At 50.4% G+C, this 21,424-nt stretch overlaps 2 protein-coding genes across 2 annotated transcripts; both read right to left on the bottom strand.

Moving 5' to 3' along the window:
- Nucleotides 1–588: 588 nt before the first annotated feature.
- Nucleotides 589–14,579, bottom strand: LOC144940922 (cerebellar degeneration-related protein 2-like). Its single transcript, XM_078867430.1, has 5 exons — nucleotides 14,228–14,579; nucleotides 7,247–7,359; nucleotides 3,650–3,798; nucleotides 2,775–2,930; nucleotides 589–2,150 (listed from the first exon to the last, which is right to left on the bottom strand). Exons 1-5 carry the CDS (start codon nucleotides 14,307–14,309, stop codon nucleotides 962–964), a joined length of 1,689 nt encoding a protein of 562 aa, XP_078723556.1. The 5' UTR covers nucleotides 14,310–14,579; the 3' UTR covers nucleotides 589–961.
- A 3,083-nt stretch (nucleotides 14,580–17,662) lies between these two features.
- MRPS7 (mitochondrial ribosomal protein S7) lies at nucleotides 17,663–20,958 on the bottom strand. Its single transcript, XM_078867429.1, has 5 exons — nucleotides 20,816–20,958; nucleotides 19,757–19,966; nucleotides 19,068–19,131; nucleotides 18,790–18,957; nucleotides 17,663–18,280 (listed from the first exon to the last, which is right to left on the bottom strand). Exons 1-5 carry the CDS (start codon nucleotides 20,902–20,904, stop codon nucleotides 18,059–18,061), a joined length of 753 nt encoding a protein of 250 aa, XP_078723555.1. The 5' UTR covers nucleotides 20,905–20,958; the 3' UTR covers nucleotides 17,663–18,058.
- Nucleotides 20,959–21,424: the final 466 nt, after the last annotated feature.

The raw sequence follows: 21,424 nt of genomic DNA, 5'->3' as shown, positions 1-21,424 counted from the left end.
TGTGCGATCCCGTGTGCCGCCCCCTCCACCGCCGCCACCCAAGCCACTGAGAGAAGTCCAGATATGCATGACACCAGACTCTGCGCTTTTATACATTTATGTGTATAGGCAGTGTACACAGTAATAATTTTTAAAGAACCTCAAATTATTCAACTTAATTTACTTTCACACGATGTAGCATTTTGTTTGTACCTACGCATGGTCTGATGCTGTTCATGTTCATTACAAGTCTGCAGATAAACATTTCTCTACAAACTTAAAGAAATACCTGCATTTTAATTTCACAATAAATTAATACAAATAAATTACTGCTTTGTTAGACATTTGCATTCGTTATGAATGAATTAGTGACCTGGTTGGTTTCAACACTTGGTGGAAACCTTTACCGCACTCTTTTAAGTGTCAAAAATAACAATAACAAGTAACTTGATGATAACTGATTTTGGTTCACAACACAGCAGGGGCTGTGTGGGCAGTACGTGTAAAGCAAAAATCTAAAGTCACCACCATCATCAGCAGCAGTAGCAGCACTGCCTTACAACAGAACCACGCTGCAGAGCTTTCGTTCGGTACGGAGAAGATTCACCCGCCCGCCCACCCCGGTATTATTTTTGTTTGCAAAGGAAGGCCTCACTTTTCCAGGAGGGACTTGCCAAATTTTTGCAGTCGGGGCAATGGTTGCCATGTGTAATCCCAAATGAATCATTTGCAGTGTTAATTGTTCAGTGTTGGGATACCTTCTTACATCACTGCTTAGAAATACAGTATAAACTGAATATAACCACAACTAACATGAGCAACACATGCTTACGTTGCACTGGTTGGGGGGGGGGGGGATGGGCAACTTCTGATACGAACACACTACTTTGGATATCAGCTCCCAAGGGCTGTGCTTATATCCAAGCTTTCACTGCATCTATCAATGCGCCACCTTCGGTTACACCTGAATGGAGAGACAGCGTTATGAGTGCTGGGGCCTGGGAGTGCCCCTCAAAGCCTTGGCAGCACAAATGTCCTCCCTGGTTTTCCGAATGTGCATGAAAATCTCTTGGAACAGTGCCTTGTACTCGGGCTGTTCGCCCCGCTCCGCCCTCTGGACGTGTTGCACCACCACGTCCGCTGCCGCTCTCTCCGCCGGCTCCCCGCGGGCACCGCCGCCGGGACACGCCTCGCCCGCGCTCCGGCTGCCATCGCTTGACGCGGCGCGTCGGCGAGGACCGGCGGGCGTGTCGCTCCGGGCCTCGCGCTCGAGGGCGCGAGCGGCGCCGTGCTCCGCGCACGGCGCTACCGCACTGCCGGCTCCTGCGGCATCAAACGCGGCGCTTCCGCTCGCAGGCTCTTCGCGGCGGGGGAGTTCGTCGGGACGGTGTGAAGCACCGCAATCAGCCGCCGTGCCGATGTCCGCCCAGCTTCCCGGGACGTCCGAGGTTTCGGCGGTTGCCTGGGTGGCGGCGGCGACAGCGATCTCCCTGCTCCGCCCGACCGAGTGGGCGGAGCCGGTCTGGACGGCGCGGTGCTGCAGGCTCGCACTCCGGTCGTGCATCCTGGCCAGGAGATCCTCGTAGCGAGCCTGCAGCGCGGCGTACTGCTCGCTCACCTCGCTCAGGATGGACACGGGACCCCTGGCTGTGGGACCTGGCTCGTCCACGGAGCCGTGGGCATGGCGCGCCGCGGTCTTGTCCCCGTCGGTGCCGCCCCCCAGCTCCCGGCAGCTCCCGGCGCTGGACCCCGTGTCGGCTTCGGGGTGTCCCAGCAGGCTCTGCAGCTTCGCGATATCCATGTCGCCCACGCCACGGTCCCCGTTCAGCAAAGATTCGGCCGCCAGTTCCGCCGTCGCGAGCAGCCGCTGCAGGCGTTCGCCCTCGGACAGCCGGATCCGGCTCATCTCCAGCAGCTCCTTCTCCAGCTCCTGGGTGCGCTCCAGCCAGGGCTCCAGGTCAACGAGGCGCTGGTCCATGTCGGAGTTTTCCGCCAGCGCCAGTGCGAGCTCCAGGTCCAGGTTTCCGCGCCGCTCCCGCTCGCGAGCCAGGCTGGCGCTGAGAGACTTGACCGAGCGCTGCAGGCGCTGCACCTCACTCTCCCGCTGGTCAGCGCCGCTGTCCTGGCCGCTCGCCAGGATGTCGGCCGACACGCGCTCCGTTCCCAAATACCTGTCGGTGGCAACAAACGGCGGACGATCATCACCGTCGTCATCAAAATCACATTGTAAAAAAGATCCTAAATAGTCCTCGCGTTCAAGTTCAAGTTCATTTATTAGGTATAGCGCTGTGAGCCGTTCGGCTCTTGAATCGGGTGCAACCGCAACAAACAAAAAACTAAAACACGAACAAAAAACATCTTAAAGTGACTATGTGACTAAGTGCAAACAGAAAATCCAAGAAAAGACAGCAAAATATTGCAGAAAAAAAATCACCGTACACCAACGCTGTGTGCAAAAATCCCAGTGGGATGCAAGTCAAACAACAAACAACAACCACAAGACAACTTAGATTAAGGCCATCAGTCTAACTCTGTACTACAACAAAAAAACATGGCTAAACCAATACACTTTTCGAACTCACCAAAATAAAGCCATGAAAGCAATGAAACAGTGATCATAGGAACTGTGACGGAATTTTCAAAATAAATGGCATAAACAACATGCACTACCAAAACCCTGCAGCCATAGCTGGCTGCATGAGTCACTCCACAACAGCAGGAGCATCAATCGGAGTATGCGCGTGTGCGTTGACGTGTGTGTGCGTGTGCGTTGGCGTGTGCGTTGGCGAGCTTGCCTCCGTATGTCGTGCAGCACCGGCACGCCGTGCACCGTGCGTCGGCGCTCGCGCTTCTCGCGCCGCACGCTCGCCTCGCCGGACCTGCGCAGCTCCTCCAGCTGCTTCTGCAGCTCCTCCACCTGCGCCTGCAGGCCCTCCACCTGCTCCGACAGCCTGCGCCGCCGCCGCACACGCGCATACGCACGTCATGCTACGGTCAGGCACTCGCTCTCTAGGGCTGCGGGGATGAGTCCATCAAGTTGATTCCTTGACTAAAGATTGTAATCGACTACAACCGATGCCAAAGGAACAGAACTCAGGTGGCTGAGTTCACAATGTGGTGCAGAGATCATTGTACTGCTGCTCCACCCCAGAACTAAATAAACTGTAGAGCTGGGACTATTAAATTATGAGGTCAATAAATCGACAAAAAATCGTAAATCTACTTTATTTGTGGTCGATTACTTGAACCCCTTTAAAAATGAAGGCCGGAAACCCCCCACAAGCCATGCCCAGCGTGATGAGACTGATCATGCCGATGACATCACCGAGCCCCACCCATCACCTCCTGTCAAGCGGAATGTGTGATGGTGGAACAAAAACTGAAAACATGATTATCATCATCAGCGACAATAGATCCACTGCTGGACGAAGACCCTCTTCCCAAGTGGTCGTGACTGCGAGATGATGATGATGATGATGGCGATGATGACGACGACAATGATGACGACAATGATGACGACGATGATGACGACGACAACGACGATGACAACGACGATGACAACGACCGCGCAGTTTTCCATTCGCGTTGGAGCATATTGTGCCACAGCGGTGACGATGGTGATGATGGTGACGGTGACGGTAACGGTGGCGGTAACGGTGGCGGTGCCTACCCGGCTATCCTCTGCTGCGAGTTGCGTCCCTCCAGCAGCAGCCGGCGGTTGGCGAGCTCGAGGTCACGTGACGCCACGTCCAGGTGCTCGTACACCTGCGCGTGTCGCTCGCCGTTTTCGCGCAGAAGCTCCAGCTGCCTTGTCAGGTGCTGCACAGGCGATTGGTCAAGCAAGGGGGGTGGGGGGGTGGAGGAACAGTAGTCAGATTGGGGTCACTGTGCCCCCGGCTTCCACCCCCCCCAACCACGTCCCACCGCATCTCTCTCACTCATACAGACTGCCCGCCCACTTGTGGATCGTGACTTTTGCTCTCACTCGGTACCTTTAATAATAATTAATTTGGAGTATTTGGCTGTTAGAAATTTCCACATAAGCCACTTCGTTGAGCTATCATTTGTGATAGTCAGTGGGCCTTACCTGGTAAAAAATAAAAGTGTAGTTTAATAGTTATAGTTTAATTACCCAGGAAGCCAAACCGAGTATGAGGACCCTTTCTTTAGGGGGGTCCTGCATTTTGTGTTAAGAGTTTTTAGCCATGTGGGAGGAGACCATAGGGCAGCAAGGAACAGATGAAATTAATCCAAATTTGCTGTACACCACCTTCTCTTGGGCAGCCAGGGAATAGGAATCTCGACGCCCCAATAGGAGAGTCGCAAAAATGCGCGTGATCCATCTGAACTCTCGCTGCCTTCACAATGCCAGGTTCACATGCGCACGCGACACCACCGTTGCCGTCTGTCAAGTCGCGTAAATGGATGGTCGTGGTTCTTAACCGCGTGGCTTTCCCAGGGAGCCACAAGCACAGACGGAGGCTACAGAGGAGATGAGCCCGAGCTCATCGTGAAACTCCGGCTGCTCGTTAAGTGACAATTAACGAACTGTCGAGATCAGAAAAAAATAATAATTCCCCGCCCGCCAGGTCACCGTGGCAATGGCGAGGCTGATTCCCCAAGTCTTGCATGATTCTCAATTATTCATTTGCTAACACAATGGTTTCACTGAAAGCCGAGCGAGGTCGTTCATAATGAATGCTTGTCCTGGCCGTGACGACAGAGACCGTTCGTTTCAGAGAACCGCATAATGCCGCACAGATAATTTTATTGAAAGCGATCCGTAAACTCACGCTACGCGCATCATGTCATACATGTAAGTATCGGTGATTTAATATTTATGAAAATTGCATGTAGAAGCTATGCTCATTGGTGCCTTTTCAGCAAATGCAGGAAACAACATTTCCATCGTCATTACCATCAGCCATGATCAATCCACTATTAGAGGAAAGCCTCCCCCAGGACCTGCACATGAGCAGCTCCCACCACTCCCAACTCCATGGGAGACCTCCTCCTTTAGCTGCCACATAGGTAGTTATTCTCATCCACTGGCCATCAAGCAAGGTTGGCTACGTACGATGCGAAAGAAGTTCAACATGCATACACCTTCTAGAGATGTGTCCTGCCAAAGCCCACTTATTTTAATTAATAGTCAAATATTATACCTTTACTCTGCATGTTTCTCAAATCCACGCTATGCTCTCTATATATCTCGGTGTAACACCAAGCTTGCAAAGAAGAAGAAATTTGCTCCATCTAATCCATATATTATAGAAGGCGAGACACCACGATTGAAAACTTTCCTCTTCAAGAAACCCTGTGATGATGCTTTTTCTTCAGTTCGTCGGCTGTCATCCACCTTTTCATTTCAGTATTTTCATCTTGGTCTCCCTTCAATAACTATGTACGTGTATTCTCCTGTCCATTCCAGTTGTGTCCCTTAAACAGATATCGATGATTGTTTAGCGAACTTTGTGCCGGACAAAACAATATGTAAAAAATTTTTAGATTCTTGAATCGAATCGAGACCTCTAAACGTCTAAACGTGAACATTTATCGAGCCACTGGGTGGTACAGGCTGAATAACTGCATGCCTAATCAGGGCCATGGAGAGGTTCCTGGAGTCTCAAGGCCTGGGGGCTGGAGGCTATGTGAGGCCCCCTAAATCAAAAGCAACAAAAAGAAAACAGGTCCGTTGTCAGGGCCCTCTTTTGTGTGAAGCCTGGGGCAAATTGCCCCTTCTGCTTCCTTCTCTTCTGCCTCCTGTGCGCCGAACAGTTGTGCCAACACGCAATCAGGACGTTTTTTTCCGCAACAACAACCAATCTGAAGCAGCTTCAGCTCAAACTTGTTTCTGCAAACGTGACAATAAATCCCCTTAATCTTCCGCACAACGATGGACTTGGGCGCTCTTCCCAAAGCCGAACGGACACCGTGGGGGACGCAGGAGCCTGGGAAAGGCCGCAATCTCCACGGCGCAACCTTCACCTTGGACCCCCCATCGCACGAGCACACCGGTGTTCACCAATCAGTGCCCTTTGACACCCGAATTGTTGCCGTCTGAAGCAATAAACTGTCATAAGCGATAAAAAACCCCGGTGTTTGCACTTCACGTTTGACGGCTCGCTTATCGCCGACGCGACTTTACGCACACACAGACATGCACTACTTCCCGTGCGGCTCCACCAATGCCTCCTCCCCTTGTGAGCGAGGGTAGAACTCGCGCCGTTGAGAAGTTTTACTGCTGCACCGAGCGTTGGCCGGGTGCCGCACGCGGTAAATATGAAAGCCTTGGCAAGTTTGGGCGATTCCATTTAATGAGTTTGTCATCTTGCGGGAGAAAACTGTCGTGTCAGGAGAAAACCCACCCATAAGGCGGTCTTCTCCCAACCAGGCTCGAGACTGCTTAGCCTCCCAGAGCTGATGATATCGAACGCACTTTGCATGCTTTGCTCAAAAACACGTCACGTGTGCACTGTATACATACTCTCCACTTGTACCTGGTGAAAACCGTATCAGTGAAGGGGATGGTAGAACAGTAAGTAGGTTCATGAAACCTTGTGTTTGGGCTGAGAGAGTGATCTTATCACATTATGAGTGGACTTTTTCTAGGTACTCCGGTTTCCAGCCGCACATAAAACTAGCCAAACATCCCAATGCAGGACCCTCCTCCTGAGTAGGAGTCCTCAGACTAGCTGCTTATTAGATGGTTAATTAAATGTTATAATTGTTATTATAACGAACCAAGAAGATACCTCAAGAAGCACTTTTTGCAATTGTACTGGCTGCAATGTTCATTGAACATTTCTAGAAATATGTTTTAAAACACCTCATTCGAGACCCAAATATCGCACCTCCTGGCTTTAACATTCCTCCTACACCAACTCTCTCCTGAAGCCCTCTTGTCATGGCCAGCAGACTTCGACATTGGCATCTGAACATATTGCTGCCATCACCCGCAAGAATAGTGCAGAAATAAAACGAGAAATCACGAATCCACACAATGTGGTAGATTTTGCCACGTGAACCGACACCTTTATCACGGCACACCTGGGCATGACAGACACACACACAGCGCGACAAGACGCATAGCACAGCAGAAACACGCACGGCGCGGCAGACACACGCACGGCGCGGAAGACACGCACAGCGCAACAGACACACGCGTGACAGACACGCGCACGGCGCAACAGACACACGCGTGACAGACACGCGCACGGCGCGGCAGACACACGCACGGCGCGACAGACACACGCACGTTGCCCACCTCGATCTCCAGCACGTGGTCCTGGTTGGTGATGTACAGCTGCTGCAGGGAACACTCCAGCTCCTTGTTCCTCTCGAGCAGTGACTTCCCGAGCTCGGCAGCGAGCTGCAAGTCTGCACACACCACAGCATGGAACACACACACGCAACACGCATGCACGCACACACACGTACCGTTAGCGCCCGTCGGTGTTTCACAACTGAGCGCGAGCGCGCAGAAGCGTCTACCCATGGTGCTTTGCTCGGCATCACTGGCTCGGCGTTGGGATTGGAGCCTCTGCGGGCCAGCACGTCCCATTAGCGCCCGCCGGTGTTTCACATCTGAGCACGAGCACACAGAGGCGTCTACCCACGGTGCTTTGCTCGGCATCACCGGCTCGGCGTTGTGATTGGAGCCCCCGTGGGCCGAGCATCGGTCCCCGGCGGGGGTTTAGCGGCGTCATGCGAAACAGACATTTCACCGTGCGGAATGCGCTCCTCTGGATCAATACAGCCTCAGTGTGATTTTATTAGCAGTGAGGCCAATAATGAGTGAGCTTGTGTTTGCAAGAACAAAGTTGCACTCTAGATGAGTTGTATGCCAACGAATAGCAGCCAACTTCACAAACTCGGGGAACGTGGCTAAATGCGTTTAACTCACTAGCCCAGGGGTTGGAAACCCAAATAATTCGGTAAATAACTCAATATTTTAAGAGCCGCAATGCATGTGAATAACGTCACGAAGCAGTCCTTAAAGAGCCGCATGCAGCTTCGGAGCCGTGGTGTGCCGACCCCTGCACTAGCCGACTCACTTTCACCGCACACAGGGAAAGCGTCGCTGACGAGCAATGCAGTATCGCTGGGTATTTCACTCGAGCGCTCGTTAGTGGAATTGGCCACACGTGCCAATGCAAGAACCTGCTTGCTGAAAATGGACCATTGAGGCTCAGTGAGACTTTCCTGTATTGCGAGTCCATAATGCAGATTCTGGTTGAAAGTGTTGCGTTGGGAAGGCAGAAACGTTGTTATGTTTACATCCACGGCAGTTGGCAAAAGAGGACTCCTTCAAAAATGGAATTGGCCAAAGCCGACACGGCACAGGCACCTCGTGAAAAAAAGTGTCTTGAGACTTGCCGAGCCTTTCCTTGATAAATATTCTCGAGGATTATAAACACTAGTTCGGGGATTACTGAATGAATGGACTAATATTCAGGCTGGTATGTTAAGTAGTTGCACAATCACGAGAACGGTAATTTAAATCCCACAGGATTTGTCAAATAACAAAACGAAAATCCGTCTTTACAAATGGCCAAGCACGCTTGGATATTGGACTGGGACTACGACTGTCCCTGCAGATGCTGCAAATAAACAAAGTTCTGGTTCGGTGTTGGGGTTTGAGGTCTGGGTTTGCAGTTAGGATTCATGGTTAGGCTTTATGCTGAGGGGCAGTAGTAGGTAAAACTGTTTTTCTTGTCCCACATCTGCGGGGACAGTAGTCCTATCGCATTACATGAACACAAAGCCAGTTAAATACACAGGGTTTTCTGGAACGCCCCAGTGCCGTTAAGCACATGTTACACAACGCTCGCAAATCAAATGTCAAAAGTGCCCAACAATTGGCAATTTCCAAAGCAGTACCCCCGCATGACAACAGTATATTATCATCATCATCCATGATCAATCCACTGCTGGACGAAAAACCTTCCCCAAAACAGTCACAATCTCGCGTTGTTTTCTCACGCATTGCTCTCCGAAGCACCTGCGCAAAGTGCCGATTCCATCGCTCCATCTCCGTGGCACGCCCCGCCCCCTCTCAGGCGTTCCCCCTCTCCCTCGGCTGCCGCTCCATCGATTTTCAAATTGAGACTCGGGACTGTATTTCAGCTGCCAAGGTCCACCGAACTAAACCGGCTCTTTTACAAGGAAGACCACAAGCCCAAGGACGTCGGCAGTGATGGCAGTTACCGGATGTCACACGGATCGGAATGTGCAAACGAACACGAGCAAAAACAACAAAATATTTACACGAAACCCACGCCAAAACTTACTGCAAACAGGACAGAACATTTATAAAGTACGTTGTGCTTTGATATAAATCCTGTCACACTCGTAAATAATCCGTGTACAACAGCCTCGGGCATAACTGAGTTTAGTTAAAGCGTTCATTGAAATTGTGACAGGTAATTTGGCAGGAAGGCAATAAAACCGTTACATTTATATGTAGTGTAATGTATGCTATCCCACCTAGACTTTCTATACTATCACAGTTAAGATTGTCACTCTTTCCACAATAAAACACATTTCTCAGGTCAGCCTTGGTAATATTGTCAAAACTGTGAAATATATTGTCATAAAGTTCAACACAATAGTACAAGCTCTGGGTGCAAATCAATCCCTGCCATTGAACAAGGTTATTGTGCAGCGTTGTGCGACGCATAGGGGCCCAGTCGGTCACAAGGAGGCCCAAAATCAAGATAAAACTTTAAAAATATATATATTAATAAAAAAATACCTGCGGTCTACTATGTACCAAGCACAATTAACTTATCTGTGGCTATCTTATCAATTTAGCAGCATAACGTTGTGAGACAATCCTAGACCGATGGAGCCGGCATGAAAGCAAAACGCATGATAAGTTAATTGTGAGTATTGTACCTTTCAATATATATTTTTTATTAATAATGTCACTGTGGTGAGACTGTCTTCCTCTAAACCAAACACACTGTGCAACTAAGATAATATAGTTATAGCCTACGTACTGTTGTATACGGGTTAAACACATCCGTTGCTATTTCAGTAAAAGGGAGTCGGGAGGAAGGAGAGAGGAAGCACAGTCGTAACTTGCATACCCCGGTTGAAAATAGATCCTTGCGTCCCTGTACATAGAACTTCCTTCGTACCGTACGTAGCCAACCATGCTAATCGGAGAACGTGGGACAACATTGTGTGTACACTGTGCGCGCTCGCGGCTAGGCAGGCAGTTGTCTCGTTTTGTGCGGTTTCGTTTTGTGCGCCCACATTTTTTTTGGCACGCATCTACTACCAACTACCGCATAAAGCGAGGGAGGGGGACCTGTACAGGATAATATATCTAATTCAGGGCCACTCATTGTGACCGCGTCGAGTTATTTGAGATATGCGCCTGCCTGTCTCTGCCTAGCCCTAAAATCCGGAATGCACCCTCGTCACTAGCGAAGCATTCAACAATGACCCCAATGACAAAGAGGGGGTGGGGGTGGCCAGCAACACACGCCCGGCCGCCTTTGTCTCCCGAGTGGCGATGTTTACTACACACCGCACCAGGATAATCATTTGAGGCCGAGTCGACCTAGGGTAGAGCCCAGGACCGGTTCAGATATTCGCCAGCGGTGTTGGTGGCCGTGATTGGGAATGGAACGCGGGTGGCCGAATTCGCTCCCCACCACCACCACCACCACACTCACAATCACAACCAAGGGTCTTTATTTAAGTGAGATGACACTGGATGAAACCGATGAGCTATGGGGGTGCAAAAAAATGTGAGAAAATGCCATAAGGAAAGGCACTAAATATAAATACACAATACGTACATTTAGTCCGATTTATCGCGCTTAGGCGAGGCAGCAGATAGCAAAACAGTCCCAGAGCACACCACGATAACGCCACAACAGTAGATGTCCATCAATAGCACGGCACATTAACGTCGATCTATCGATAACACCACATCAATAGTCCTTCAATAGAACGGCACATTAACGTCGATCTATCGATAACACCACATCAATAGTCATTCAATAGAACGGCACATTAACGTCGATCTATCGATAACACCACATCAATAGTCCTTCAATAGAACGGCACATTAACGTCGATCTATCGATAACACCACATCAATAGTCCCTCAACAGAACGGCACATTAACGTCGATCTATCGATAACACCACATCAATAGTCCCTCAACAGAACGGCACATTAACGTCGATCTATCGATAACACCACATCAATAGTCCCTCAACAGAACGGCACATTAACGTCGATCTATCGATTAACACCACATCAATAGTCCCTCAACAGAACGGCACATTAACGTCGATCTATCGATAACACCACATCAATAGTCCCTCAACAGAACGGCACATTAACGTCGATCTATCGATAACACCACATCAATAGTCCCTCAACAGAACGGCACATTAACGTCGATCTATCGATAACACCACATCAATAGTCCCTCAACAGAACGGCACATTAACGTCGATCTATCGATAACACCACATCAATAGTCCTTAAATAGAACGGCACATTAACGTCGATCTATCGATAACACCACATCAATAGTCCTTCAATAGAACGGCACATTAACGTCGATCTATCGATAACGCCACATCAATAGTCCTTCAATAGAACGGCACATTAACGTCGATCTATCGATAACGCCACATCAATAGTCCTTCAATAGAACGGCACATTAACGTCGATCTATCGATAACACCACATCAGTAGTCTCTCAATAGAATGGCAAATTAACGTCGATCTATCGATAACACCACATCAATAGTCCTTCAATAGAACGGCACATTAACGTCGATCTATCGATAACACCACATCAATAGTCCCTCAACAGAACGGCACATTAACGTCGATCTATCGATAACACCACATCAATAGTCCCTCAACAGAACGGCACATTAACGTCGATCTATCGATAACACCACATCAATAGTCCCTCAACAGAACGGCACATTAACGTCGATCTATCGATAACACCACATCAATAGTCCTTCAATAGAACGGCACATTAACGTCGATCTATCGATAACACCACATCAACAGTCCTTCAATAGAACGGCACATTAACGTCGATCTATCGATAACACCACATCAATAGTCCTTCAATAGAACGGCACATTAACGTCGATCTATCGATAACACCACATCAATAGTCCTTCAATAGAACGGCACATTAACGTCGATCTATCGATAACACCACATCAATAGTCCTTCAATAGAACGGCACATTAACGTCGATCTATCGATAACACCACATCAATAGTCCTTAAATAGAACGGCACATTAACGTCGATCTATCGATAACACCACATAAATAGTCCTTCAATAGAACGGCACATTAACGTCGATCTATCGATAACACCACATCAATAGTCCTTCAATAGAACGGCACATTAACGTCGATCTATCGATAACACCACATCAGTAGTCTCTCAATAGAATGGCAAATTAACGTCGATCTATCGATAACACCACATCAATAGCCCTTCAATAGAACGGCACATTAACGTCGATCTATCGATAACACCACATCAATAGTCCTTCAATAGAACGGCACATTAACGTCGATCTATCGATAACACCACATCAGTAGTCTCTCAATAGAATGGCAAATTAACGTCGATCTATCGATAACACCACATCAATAGCCCTTCAATAGAACGGCACGTTAACGTCGATCTATCGATAACACCACATCAATAGTCCTTCAATAGAACGGCAAATTAACGTCGATCTATCGATAACACCACATCAGTAGCCCCTCAATAGCGCGGCACATTAACGTCGATCTATCGATACACCGTCGATGCGCGCCAACGAACGAACCGCGCCATCGATTGAACGGCCACCGACGATGGCACCAAAGCGACCGAGAGGAGACGATGGGAGCAGGATGAGGTGGGCTGCGGCAGGGGTAGGGAGACGTTCATCCAGCAGTGGATCGAGCACGACTGGTGGTGGTGATGGTGGTGGTGGTGATGGTGGTGATGATGATGGTGGTGGTGGTGATGATGATGGTGGTGGTTGTGATGGTGATGATGATGGTGGTGATGATGATGGTGGTGATGATGATGGTGGTGGTGATGATGGTGGTGGTGATGGTTGGTGATGGTGGTGATAGTGGTGATGATGATGATGGTGGTGATGGTGGTGATGATGGAGGTGATGGTGGTGGTGGTGGTGATGATGGTTGTGATGGTGGTAGTGAAGGTGATGGTGGTGGTGATGATGATGGTGGTGATGATGGTGGTGATGATGATGGTGGTGGTGATGATGGTGGTGGTGGTGATGGTGGTGGTGGTGGTTAGTGATGGTGGTGATGGTGGTGATGATGATGATGGTGGTGATGATGGAGGTGGTGGTGGTGGTGATGATGGTTGTGATGGTGATGATGATGTTGGTGATGATGGTGGTGGTGATGATGGTGGTGATGGTGGTGATGATGATGGTAGTGATGATGGTAGTGATGATGGTGGTGGTGGTGGTAGTGATGGTGGTTGTGATGGTGGTAGTGAAGGTGATGGTGGTGGTGATGATGATGGTGGTGATGATGGTGGTGATGATGATGGTGGTGGTGATGATGGTGGTGGTGGTGGTGATGGTGGTGGTTAGTGATGGTGGTGATGGTGGTGATGATGATGATGGTGGTGATGATGGAGGTGGTGGTGGTGGTGATGATGGTTGTGATGGTGATGATGATGTTGGTGATGATGGTGGTGGTGATGATGGTGGTGATGGTGGTGATGATGATGATGGTAGTGATGATGGTGGTGGTGGTGGTAGTGATGGTGGTAGTGAAGGTGATGGTGGTGGTGATGATGGTGATGATGGTGGTGGTGATGGTGGTGGTGATGATGGTGGTGATGATGGTGGTGGTGATGATGGTGGTGGTGGTGGTTGGTGATGGTGGTGATGATGATGGTGGTGATGATGGAGGTGATGGTGGTGGTGGTGATGATGGTTGTGATGGTGATGATGATGTTGGTGATGATGATGGTGGTGGTGGTGGTTGGTGATGGTGGTGATGATGATGGTGGTGATGATGATGGTGGTGATGATGGAGGTGATGGTGGTGGTGGTGATGATGGTTGTGATGGTGATGATGATGTTGGTGATGATGGTGGTGATGATGATGATGGTAGTGATGATGGTGGTGGTGGTGGTAGTGATGGTGGTAGTGAAGGTGATGGTGGTGGTGATGATGGTGATGATGGTGATGCGCTCCCTCACTCACCACGCTCCAGGTCGCGCTGCTCCATCCATCGCTCCTGTCCCGCGGCGCTACTGCTGCTGCTGCTGCTCTCGAATGTCTCCATCGAACAAGATCCCCTGTGGGGGGTCCCCGCGGTCCCACTTTGCTTGCCGTAAGATGAGACGACGGTCGGAGACGATCAATTACATTTGCCAATTTCGTTACAGGTCCCAATGAAACGCACTCGCGATCTTTATTGTTACGTCAAACTCTGCAGCGCTGCTGTGAATGAGATAATGATCGAACCCCGGGGGTTGTGGGCTCGGTTCGCTGAGACTCTGGTTCGCCGTGACCCCAGTCCGATGATACTCAGCTCGTCCCTGGTCCCCCTCTGCCCTGGTCCCCCTCTGCCCTGGTACCCCCCCTACCCTCTCGTCTCGGCGCACAGAGACCCCGCTCCGCCGTGGCCCCGATCCCCTTGCGGTCTCGCCGTAGCTCCGGCACGGCTCTGTTCCCGGCGTGGGCCTCCCCCCACCCCACTGTGGCCCCGGTCCGCTCGGCGTGTCGCTGTAACCCCCCCAGGGGATCGGCCACCACCGCCCACGCGACTCCGACCTGGACCCTGAGGGCGGCGCAACGTGGCAACGGCCTCCGCCCCCAGCGCGATGACGTCGGCACGCACGCATCCCCCCCCCCGGAGCGAGATGGGCGATGACGTGATCGCGTAATAGGAGCTACCCTGCGTGATGATGTAATCACGCACGCTCCCCCCCGTTTCTCCGAAGCGAGATGGGCGATGACGTGTGCGCAATAGGAGCTACCTTGCGTGATGATGTCATCACGCACGCACGCCTAACCCCCCACCTACCCCCCCGTTTCTCCGAATCGGGATAGGCGATGACGTAATCGCGCAATAGGAGCTACCCTGCGTGATGATGTCATCACGCACGCACCTCCCCTGCTTTCACCTGATGGGCGATGACGTAATCGTGCAACAGGAGCTACCCTGCGTGATGACGTCATCACGCACTCGCGCGATAACCGCTGCTTGGGTTGCGTCATCGCCCTTGTCGGACAGCTGTGGCTGGATGAAGGCACCTGAGGATATTTCAGAATCCGTCGTCATCGGCTCACGGTCCTGCGTAGTCAGCTCACGCGTGTTGGCTGGCACCGCAATGTTGGCACCGGCGTTCCACGAGGCTCAGTCGACATTTCTCCTGCACGGTGTCCATGCCGCAGCCTGCGGATCCACTGCAAGGATTTTGTTTTGGTGGGGTGGTTGGATGGCACGTGCACACAAAAAAAACTGGTTGGGGGCACGAATCTGCCAATGGAGGGGTGATGTTTCCGTGATTATTTGCGGATATTACTGGTAGGAACCTCTTGGTTACACCAGCCCACAGGGGATTGTTGTGTCCGTCGTGCAGGGAGGGGCTGTTTGGGGAGGGAGGGGCTGAGTGGGGAGGGTGGGGAGGGGCTGGGTGGGGGTGGGAGGGGTGGGGCTGGGTGGGGAGGGGCTGGTCACCCCGTGGTGCCCTTATAAAACTCAACGTTTAACCTACTCACGCCGGCTTGTGCCCGCCCCCACAGTCAGACATATTTGCGGAATACACCACGCCGCCGTTGACCCTGGCCATTGACCGAGCAACACAACGTTCCTACCAGCTCCCTCCGCAGGAATGTGCTGTCTTCACGTTTCGACAATGACGCCAGCAACACACGGCTAAACTTTTTTTTTATCAAAACAGCATTCCGCAGTGTAACTCGTCACAACTCCACGCCTGTGTGTTTTATTAGTCATGGGAATGATTCGAGCCATATATCTGGTTCAGTCACATTCCATCATTGTATCACACGTAACGTTTTCTAAAAACGGCAGGATGTACATACATGGTGTGTTGATTACCCCTTGAATTACTCAACCGGTAATGGGATATCCATTGTAATTTATATGCATACTTTAACCACCCCCCTCACCCCCATTGGCTCACAAGTGACATCACATTTATATCTCTGGCTGTTACCTGATGATGCTAGTTGTAATTACTGGCAAAACGTCGTACTCGAATTGTAAATGTTGTGGGTTTACTCTCCAACACACCGGGTGTGCCGAACGAGTAACGAATTGGCATGTTGTGTTTACGTGACAAACCTTAGTGATTGGCTGTCGGGTGGTGGCGGGATTAACGACGCATCTATATTTCCGTGATCTAACCCAAACACCTCTTATGGATAACGTTGGTCGTGAAAGCTTGATACGTGTTAAACCAAAAAGGCAATTGGAAACTCTGCTCAAATGTTTAATGCTTCCAAAGTACCATCACTCCCCACTCCTCTTAACCTTCTACGCCTAATGATGCACAACTAGCCATGTACAACGCTTGCCGTAATCCACTGTTGAATGGAGGATCTGCCAACCGCACACCATGCAAGTCGTGGGGGTTATTTCACCATACTTCACCACGCTGGTCAGTTCAGACCATTGAAGGTGGGGAGCGTAGACTTTGGAGTGTAGTAGAGTACAATATATTTTTTCACCACCCCCCGTTTTAAACATAGCCCTTGTACTCTCACCCAACGCTAAATGTTACAGGTGCCTTCTGGATATCTTTAGGTATACTGATTTAAGACTCCATTGGAAATCTGAATTAATGTGAAGTTCATCTGTAACTGAATAACTCAATACATGTCAATAACAATGATTGACAGACGCTGAGTTTTTGTTGTTGTGCGTGTGCACCAATGCCATCGCAGCAGCAACATCAGCAGCATCAAATAATTTGTTTAACCGAATAAGATGGATACTGCACCTTACAAAACACTACAAAAAAAATCTTTAAAATTTTCCCGCGTTTTATTTTGGTAGAAATTTATAATCCACAATATAACTTGAACACGTGAAAACAAAACGCGGAACAAGGTTACATTAAAGTACACAAAATATCGACCGTAAATACAGAGAGGGCACAGGGCAGTCGTGTGGCTGCTGATAACTATTAGGAGCAGAGCGATGATCTCGCCGGCAATCCACTCAATTATCGCGATTCAGAATTGCGATTCGATTATATATATATTTTTTACAATGTGATGAACGTAGCGGCATCTAGCAACTGCAGGGGATGATCACGTGAACCTATTACATGCATGTAGGAATCGAAAACACCACGATTCTTAGACACACGTTATTCAATTAAATGAATCGCACGTTCAGAGAACCGATCATGAATCGATGCATAATTACAACCCATAACCACCACGCTTTGGGACGGGCGGCTCCTGGACAGTACCGCATGGCCAGGGTTGCCACCTGTCCTGGTTTTCCCAGGATCGTCCTCGTTTTGAGGTGGCTGTCCCAGATAATGTCTGCGTCTTCCCGTGACATTAATAGTCCCAGACTTTTAGCAGTTGTAGGCAATGATACACCACTCACATAGCTCTCCCCTCTTCCGATATTGTGAAATATTCTGCTTCCCATGATGGAACTCTCCCGTGGCAACCCTGCGCACGTCAGTGTCTGTTCCCATCGTTCGTGTTGCCGCACAGCCGAACCCCGAGATCGGCGCATCCTCAAGCGCCAAACTACTGGAGTTACCATCATAGCTTAGGTCACTTGCCACAACTGTCACACGTACAGACTGCGTGTCAAGCCACTGCCGGATGAGGGTCTACCCGCATTATGGAGGCAGTGAGGCTTATTTAACCGGACTTCACCGTGCACTGTCATCGCAGATTGATGAAGATGGGGGAGGGGGGGTACAGAACAATGGACTTTGCTGCACTGCCCCCTTCTTCCCACAACACTCGATGGCGGTGGCGGTGCAGAGACGGAGGATATTGGTGGGCGGACGAGTGGTGCTCGCATCGGCACCCTCCCTACCACCAGCGGTAGTGCGCGAACGCGCGGTTGCCTTCGGCCATGCGGTGCAGGTCATGCTTGCGCTTGATGACGTTGCCCTCATTGGTGAACGCTCGCAGGACCTCCACGGACAGCCGCTGCTGCATGAGCGAGCGGCGCGCCTTGCTCTCGCGGCACTCCGTGATGAGCCACTTCATCGCCAGGAATCGCCGCCGGTTGTCCTTGAGCGGTGTCGGCACCTGTGGGCGCCGTGGGAGTGGGAGAGGGTGGAGAATGATAATGGCGCAGAGGTGGGATGCAACGGAATGATCGATGTAAGCAGCTTCCATCTTTTGTGCAAAAAGAACGTGTGGTATATTACTTAAATCGGACTAAAGCTTGTTAATGTGGATGTCGTCCCAGCTTGTATCTTATTTTTGTTCCTACACCCCAGCACTGCCTCCCCTTGATTATATTACAATGTTTACGTTATTATTCAGAACTCTCGTAGTTTGTAGCACATCACACAACTACTTCTGAAATCACATCAGAAGGCCTCTGTTGCATGCTAGGGACACAATCTATTACATGCCCTGCAAAGAGTATATTCAGTACATGCAAATCTAACTGAACATTTTAAATTCTCAATCCAACATTGAGTTGAATTACGTGGAGACAAAACATTATTGGTTCTCATTATGAGTCACTTGTGACCAGGTTCTCAGTGGTGTCAGCTCGGTCCTCTGACATGTATCAATCGACCTCTCACCTGGTAATTTTTTCCTCCCTTCTTGACCGTTACAAGGCCGATGACCGGTTTGCAGTTTTCCATGGCCGTGTGGAAGATGGTGTAGGGGTTGCACTCAATGGCGTCTCGCTCGGGCTCCGGCGTCTTATAGTATGTCTCCAGCTGCTTGCGCTTAATCAGCTCCAATGTCTGCATACAACGGGGGGAGTGCCATTTGAATTGTCGGCGCTTCCCGCTGGCCGCGAGTCTTGGCGTGCGAGGGTGGTCACTTCTCTGGACTGTGGCTGTTGCTCCCTTACCTCTTGCATGATGGATCTGGCCAGCACCTTGTTTCCACCCTTCATCAGCATGTTGATGAATTTGCTGTGGATCAAAGATGTCATTAAACAGAGGACAGAGCGTTTCTCCAGGTACACTCTCATCAGAAAAAGGCAGCACAGAGCTCTCCAGATGAGGTTTTGGGGCTTTGAAAAATGTACGCCCAATTTTCACACGATTATAAGTGAAATGTCCCTGGAGTGATGAGAAATCTTGTTACACAAAGCAATTTGGATTTACATAGCATCTACATGGAACCGTATCTCAACACACAGAACAATGGGGAATACTTGTTATGGAGCAGGGTGTCCCCTAACCCAGAGTGGTCCCTAAACCAGGCTAGTAAGGGCAGGAGCCCAGCAGTCTTGAATGGGGGGAGTGTGAGGGGTGGCGCCACACCAACATTGTTGAAACCTATCGATTTAAAGAAATATAATGCACCAAAACAAATACAAGCACACAATTAGTTAGTAACACTGCCTTCTTGGAGGAAAACAGACACGCGTTAAATACTTTCCCCCATTAATTTTATGCGTTAAATCATAAGTGTACTCGCTATTTCTTTATACGACATCTTATTTTGTCAATCTCCCCTATACTGTCTCACCCGTACGGTATGTCTTCTCTCTACCGGCGGCGGAGGCAGAGCGTGACGGCGGTGCTTTCTCACCTGACCGTGTCATCGTAGAACACGGAGCTGGTGAGGCTGGCCGGCGCCGCCTTGATGGGCCTCACGGCCTTGAGCTGGTCGAGCTCCTGCTCCTCCGCGCTCAGCTCCGCGGGGGGCTGCTGTTGCTGCTGTTGCAAGCGGCTGCGCTCCCCGATGGGGTCTGGCGGCAGGTAGTGGGGGTTGTACTGCGAGCCACGCACCTGCATCAGTCTGGCCGGGTGGGCGAAGTGCACGGAACAACAAACTCCGCTTTAGAGATCCAGATTTTAAATCAGCGGTTCCCCAACCTCTGGGTGGGATTATTGGGGAAAAAATGCACAAATCCACTTTAATCCGATTGCCTAACTAATGCCGGCCACCGCGCATGAACTATGTGGTGACATTGTTGCATGAGTAAGGGCAGGAGCCCAGCAGTCTTGAATGGGGGGAGTGTGAGGGGTGGCGCCACACCAAAAATGTTGAAACCTATCGATTTAAAGAAATATAGTGCACCAAAACAAATAAAAGCACACAAATTAGTTAGTAACACTGCCTTACTGGAGGAAAACAGACACGCGTTAAATACTTTTCCCCATTAATTTTAAGCGATAAATCTTAAGTGAACTCGCTATTTCTTTATACATCTTATTTTGTCAATCTCGCCTATACTGTCTCACCCGTACGGTATATGTCTTCTCTCTACCGTGTCGTCTGTACTGTCAGTCTCATCTATACTGTCTCGTCTGCACTGTCTCTTCTGTACTGTGCATCGTCTGCAATCTCATCTTTACTGTCTGTCAAGGATGTGCTGTCTGTACGATAGTGTCAGCCTCGTGTGTGTATTGTCTGCACGACGCTGTCAACCTCGCCTAGACTGTCTCCTCTCCACTGCCTCGCCTGCAACAGAACCCCGCAATTCGCCATTCAAAGCTGCAACACCGAACGGAGACCCAACAGAAAGTCATTCAAGGTGCAAGTGAGCACGGGGTGGGGGGGGGGCTGTCCCTCCTTTCCCTCTAGGCCCCAGGAAGTTCCTCACACAAGGGGCAGGAGGAGGAGGCGGTGGTGGTGGGCACTCACACGGGCGGGCACGGGCCAGGGAGACGGCGGAGGAGGAGCGCGACCCGGCCGAGAGCGGAGACGCGTGGCCGCAGTGAGGACGCGGCCATGATGCAGGTATCTCCTCCTCCCCTCCAACTACTTCCGGGTCGCGGAGGTCGCGAGGTCAGCTCCGCCCACCCGGCCACGCTCCGCCCACCCGGCCACGCTCCGCCCACCCGGCCACGCTCCGCCCACCCGGCCACGTGACTCTGTGACGACTTCTTGGTTCTTTCGGTAAAGTCACGTAGAATGGAAATAATAAAATAAAACATAATAAAATAATTCTCACGACGTTTCGACCACATCGCAAGCAGCCGTCCTCAGGTGAAGAACAGTTCGATTCCCGCTCTCACGGCCAACGATTTATATGAATCGGTCCTGGCCCTCCTCTAGGTCGACTCAGCCTCAAATGAGTACCGACTACGATGTGTAAACATTGCCACTGGGGGAGACAAAGGCGACCGGGCGTGGTGCTGGCCACCCACCCCCTCGTGTGACGTTCCGGCCTTCATAGGTGCTACTCGCTTAACAACACTTGCCCCAACAGTCTGTTGAAGACTACACAGGGGATCTTTGTCTTTTTGGTGG

Source organism: Lampetra fluviatilis, chromosome 23, assembly GCF_964198595.1.
Source record: "Lampetra fluviatilis chromosome 23, kcLamFluv1.1, whole genome shotgun sequence".
NCBI lineage: Eukaryota > Metazoa > Chordata > Hyperoartia > Petromyzontiformes > Petromyzontidae > Lampetra > Lampetra fluviatilis.
Note: the sequence above shows the minus strand (reverse complement) of the source record. Positions and strands in the feature narration are given on the sequence as shown.